Here is a 5,972-nt window from a genome sequence, read left to right on the forward strand (position 1 = left end):
CGGGAGCGCTGCCGCACTTCCCAAGCGGCGCACTATCCAGTGCACCACCGGGCCGGCCCAGGGGGTTTCTGTTTTAAGCCAGGGCTTGAGATCTCTCCTCTCTCTTCCTGAATGTTGGACATTTTTAACTAGGAACTTCTTAGGAGTCTGTGCAAATGCACAAAATAAACACTGGGCAAAGTCTGAGTACCTGCTAGTAGGGGATAATTTAATTTAATGTGATAAAATACATCTAATGAATATTAGATTATTAATGTAAGAAAGTAGTTCTGTAATAAGTGGGAAAAAAGGTATATACATTATATATGTTATGATCACAATTTGTATGTATGTTATGTATATACGTTATGTATATGTTATGATCACTATGTAACAAAACAGATGGGAAGGAAGAACACCAAAATATTCATTCACATTGGCTCTCTAGGGGGAATAGGAATATATGTGATTTCTTTTTATCTTTTCTATATTTCCTTATTTTCTGCAATGAACACGTATTAGCTTTTATAATTAGGAAAGTGTTTTTAAAAATTTAAGTCTTAATTCAAGAGAAATAAATGTATCAGGGAAAGGAGACACAAACTCCTCAGACTTGTTCATGGTACAGCTCCCCGAGCATAAGCCACATTAAAAATTGTTCTGGTCTGCAATTCACATGCCACTGGCCTTCTATTAACAAGTGTTGAGGGCAAGGAAAGTTCTTTCCTGTTCTTGTGCCCCTCTCTCCATACCTTCCTCATTATCAGGCTTCATAAATACTTGAGTTGGAGGCATGTGTGTTCCCTGTTTTTTCTGAAAGTAGGGGCAGGTTTTCCCTGAGCAGCCAGGGTTGCATGGCAGAGGCCAGAGGGACACCCCCTGGGAGCTTCCAGAAGCCTCTGCCACGCACGCCTCCTCAGCCAGTCCCTCCACGTGTTCTCAAGAACTCAGCCGAAGGCACAGTGCCTGTTGCAGCCTTGATAAATATTTGTGCTTTGTTTTGATTCAGATCGGGGAGAACTTTGAGCCCTGCTGAGACGCAGAGCATCTTTCCCTCCAGTGGCTTTGCTCTGTGCACTAATTATTGAAGAGCCCTGGCCCGTTCTCGGCCCCCGTGGTAACAGGGAGGGTTCCGTGCAGTGCTGACTGCAGGCCCAGACGGAGGGGGCGCCACAGGAGACTGACAGATGACCTCCCCCCACCCCCAATTCTGGCTTATACTCACAAAACCCAAGGAGTGAGGAAAACTACTACCCTAGAAAATGCTTTCCTTAAAAATGTTCCATTTTTTCCAAGTTTGATCCATTTTGGATTTTGTTGTCATTTTTTTTTTTTTGTCCTTTTTGTGACCGGCCCTGTTGTCATTTTTTAAGTAGAAAAATACCCAGACCATTAACTGTTAATTATCCTAGTCAGCTTTGTGTCCAGCTCTACCTGTAGGGGATAAATGTAGCTGGGGACCCCCATGGATTCTAATTTATGTTTTTAGTTATTTTCCATTTTGTATCTTTGTTATGGGGCTATTTTCCTGCTTTTTACCCCCCACCCCCCAATCATGTTTCCCAACAAGCTTGTTTCTGGATTTTATTTAAATGCAGCCGTACCTCCTGCAGCCTGTGTGGCCCTATCCTTCACCAAAATGTCACCTCAGTTAATTAATTCCATGGGCACAGATCCATCACTGGCCCTCTGACCTTGTGTCAGCAGGAGTCCTGTGAGTAATCGTCACCTCCACTCCTCACAGCCCTCCTCCCATGTGGAGTGGCCATACCGATTTGAGTCAGCAAGTGGGGAGGACTTGCCAGGCTGACCCCAGAGACCTCTCCTACTCCCCCATAGTGAGGGAGAAGTTTAGCACCAGGAGGCTCCAGGTTTGTTTACCTCCAACTCAGGTGGCTTTGTTCCCCAGCAGGAGTACTTCAGGAGAGTCGGGGCGCCCAGGGGAGCAGCCAGGCCCACACAGCTGGGTCCTAACTGAATCTGTTCCTGCCCCAGCTCTACCAGCACGGCAGGAACACGTGCAGCCGGCACAGGCCCTGGCTCCTCACTTCTCTTCGCTGCTCTCCCTCCTCTGGCCTGTAGGTGTTTGATGAATTATGGAAGAATGAAGGGAAGACCCCAGCGCAGATTGTTTCAGAGAAGCAGCTTGAGCTGATGCAGGATCAAGAGGCACTGGAGCAGCTCTGCTGCGCCGCGATGGAGCTACATCCTCAAGTGGTGACTGTCACAGGCGGGGTGCAGACGGGTCTCCATTCGCAGCGGGAGGGAGGGGCCACCCTCCTGAGCAGCAGAGGCCAGGGCAGCCTGCAGGGACCCAAGACATGGCCCAGAGCCTTCCCGCCACTCCCTGTCGCAGCCCAGAGGCTCTTCCTAATAACAGTTGGCCCAGTTTCATCACTAACTCCCTAATTACTTTTGTCAGCTTTTTCGTTAAGGTCAAAAGAAATGAAGTGAATGTTGGAAAAATTCATTTTCCTGTAAGGAAAATTCCATCCCTGGAGTTTACTCTCCCTGGAGTTGCAGTTTAAAGGGGTGTTATCAAGCTCAGTAAATCCCAGCCTTGACCTCCCGGGCACGTCACCCCCTCCCAGGGCTGGCATTTCGAGTCTGTGGTGGCTAGCTGTGCTTCCTAAGGAGGGCCTCGCAATAACAAACCAGCAGGCATGGCTGTGGAGGGGGGAAGGGCAGGTGACACGTCCGCTTCATGCCTGCAAGAGGTGGAAAGAAAGGCAGAAAGGAAAGTTATGTGTAGATTATGGAGAAAATCTTTGACAGGAGGAGAGCTGAGAATCAAGTCATTCTGTGTCCTTAGCATAGCATAAGCTAGAAAAGCTAAAATGAGTAGCATCCCTCCCTCCCCAACTCTAATCATAATACTGTCTAGAGATATTTTTCAGTGGGGAAAAAAATTGCTAGCATCTCTTTCAGAATAACACCCTCCCACCCGTCAGCTTGCCGGGGACACTAACAGCTCTGTAAAAAGCTCTTGATAAGGAAAATGAGCCTGCACCGGGTCTTGGCAATCTCCATCTCCCTGCCTCATCTGTAGTGGCTGATAAGGACACACGTTTAGTTTCAGACTCGTTCTGCAGCACTTGAGTGCAGATACGCACACGTGTCATTGCTGATCGAGACACTGCAGAGCGGGAGGTCGCAGGGCGGCCCTGACAGTGGTTATTTGTTAGGAATTCAGCGCCTCCTGCCTTCCTCATTCCCCCACCTGAATGCTCTGGAAGAGTTGCCATTTTGTAGATTGGTTTTCTAACAAGTGGACCTTCGCGGCGGGCGGCGGGTGCCGTGCATTTCGGAGACTGCGGAACAGCACTGGCGAGTTAGAGAGGCGTCCTCACCCTGATTACACGCGGTGACTCGCTTCGCGGCGGGCGGCGGGTGCCGTGCATTTCGGAGACTGCGGAACAGCACTGGCGAGTTAGGCGTCCTCACCCTGATTACACGCGGTGACTCGCTGCGGAGGTTGTTCCCTCACAAGCCTGTGTCCTTGTGTCACGTGGAGCCCCAAAGGAGAGTGTCCTGTTCCTGCGCACCACCTCTCTAGCTGTTGGCAATCACTTGTGATACATCATCACAGTCCTCTTGTTCATTTTAATCAGAAGACAGAGTCGCAAAAATATCCTTTGACAGGAGCCTGGAAACCCTCAGAAGTTAATGTCCCTCCCCTTTTCCCCTTCATTTTATATATAATACTAATGGGAAAAGGAAACAATTTAATTTTCAGTAAACTTAAAACCTTTGTTTAGGATTTCGGGGTAAGCGTCTATTTTCTCCTGCTAAACAATTTCTATCTTTAAAGGTAATGGATGTGAAGAAGGGACACCCCAGAGCTATAAATAAGCTGATTGGGATAGTCCGAAAAATGACTCTCAACCGAGCAGATCCAGCTGTGATAAAGGAGATACTGGAGAAGAAGCTGTCATCCTGAGATGCTTCAGGTCCCTCTGCCTGCAGGAGGACCACGCAGCCCCGACGGGACAGGAGGCTGGGAGAGCGGGCCCTCAAGCCACACTGCGAGGTCGTGTTGCACACGCACCGGCATCCTCTGAGACATGCTGTGCCTCCGCAGAAGACCCGCAGCCGCATGCCCGTTGGCTGCAATGACATCAGAGCAGTTCCATGACAGCTGCGGCGCACTCTACTGTGTAGTAATTCTAAACTAAATAAAACGTATGTTTCAAACGCTATTACCATTCTAAGAAATCTTTTCATTCCGCAATTCCTTCAGCAAATACTTCTGAGTACTTCCTAAAGGCCAGGCATTGCTCTAGGTGCTGGGGATTAGCAGTGATCAAGAGAGAGTGTAATTTGGATACAATATATATTTAAACCTAAAAATAGGTTAATGAAGATGAAAACATAATAAATTGGCACAGTGTAAACACACATTTGTTTAGGGAAGTCTCGAGGGTGGGGAAGGAGGATATTAGTATTAGTTATTAGCAGTAAACACTCATCCACTGAGCAAAAGTGACATTGTTCATTCAACTCCATGGGGATCCCAGAAGACATAGGTCTGAGAGTAAATGAATTTTTAAAAAGACAACAAGTTTTCAAATAAATTTAATAAAATATATACTGAAATAATATCACATAAAAAATGAACTTACACTCCAAAGACTGTGCAGTTGACAAGTCCCTCTCCACCCCCACCATCAGGCCAAAAAAGATAAAAAGACAAAAGCTGTAAGATTAAATTTATTTGTTTTGCCTGGAAAAAATAAGACCATAAGCTAGTAAATCAAAATCTTGACCTTTACCAATAATCACAGTGCAGCTGATGCTATCAGTGATGGCGGGGCTGCCGCCGCTTCTGTTCCAGTGACAATAATGCTGTTCCTCTCTATGCACTGGGGCGCCCCTTTGTTCATTATAGGCCTTTGTTACCTCTGACAGTGCTTACTTGAAAGAACAGTTTTGCAAATGCTGTTTTTTTTAAAAGTACTTCTCAAATAAGCTGTGACATAAGCAAGAGAATAAAATCTTGGAGGCCCTGACTTTAAACCGTGAATTCTCTAGCCTACTAAGAACAGTAAAACATTTCCGTCATGAACCTTGCTCCCGTGGCAGCTGGGGAACTGGAGAAAAGTGGACACTCCCCCTCCATCCCCAATTTAGTGACTAATGGCTCCCAGCATTGCTCAGGACTTCCTAATTAAGACTGATGAGAAAAGTGCCCCTCCTGCCCAGCCCAAAGAGCAGGGATAGAAGGGAAACCAGTTGTGTGCTTTAGACAAGCATGAGGAGGTGACATTTTTAAGAAGTAACTTTCTAAAAATTAGTGACTTAGAATTGTAAGAGGATAAGTTGCCTGCCCCATATTCTGTTGTAGTACTGAGAACTCCTGGGTCTAAAAGTAATCTTCACGAACCCTCTCTGCAAGGGAGGTACAATCGTTTCTCTCCTTGCTCCACAAGTCTCTGAATTACAAATGGGCAAAGGTGGCCTGAGATCGGAATCTGGCAGCGTCTTTATTTTGTAAGAAATAATAAGGTTCAGTTTTGTTTTTATAAGCATTTTCACCAAAGGTTCTGGCTTCTTAGCCATTAATCCTTACAGAAAACACGGAAGGATCTTTTCAAACCATTTCTAATCAAGGGCTTACTTAAGTGGGGGTGCAGACAGATGAAGAAAGCTGAACAAAACTATTATGTCAAGTCAAATGAAAACTGTATTATGGACTTGATTATTCCCAGGGAAAAATGCCATCATTAAAACATTTGATCTTGGACCGGCCCAGTGGCGCACTGCTACAGTGCGCCGCTTGGGAGGCGCGGCGGTGCTCCCGCCAAGGGTTCGGATCCCACATGCAGACCGGTTCCCGCTCACTGGCTGAGCGAGGTGCGGGAGCAACACCGAGGGTTGCAATCCCGTTGCTGGTCCCGGTCCGGTGCGGGGGCGACACTGAGGGTTGCGATCCGTTGCCGGACACAGAAAAAGCCAAAAAGGGAAAAAAAAAAAAAAAAAAAAAAAAATTTGAT

General features: G+C 46.7%; 1 protein-coding gene across 1 annotated transcript in view; it reads left to right on the plus strand.

The window, feature by feature from the left end:
* Positions 1-4,178, plus strand: part of PET112 (PET112 homolog (yeast)) — an 82,178-nt gene extending 78,000 nt beyond the window's left edge. Inside the window, exons 12-13 of the mRNA XM_008570011.1 lie at positions 2,062-2,196; positions 3,791-4,178. Coding sequence (XP_008568233.1) covers positions 2,062-2,196; positions 3,791-3,919 — 264 coding nt within the window. The 3' untranslated portion in view covers positions 3,920-4,178. The remainder of the gene's footprint in view (positions 1-2,061; positions 2,197-3,790) is intronic.
* The last annotated feature ends 1,794 nt before the right edge of the window (positions 4,179-5,972 follow it).

This window comes from Galeopterus variegatus, unplaced genomic scaffold, assembly GCF_000696425.1.
Source record: "Galeopterus variegatus unplaced genomic scaffold, G_variegatus-3.0.2 Scaffold555, whole genome shotgun sequence".
NCBI classification, from domain to species: domain Eukaryota; kingdom Metazoa; phylum Chordata; class Mammalia; order Dermoptera; family Cynocephalidae; genus Galeopterus; species Galeopterus variegatus.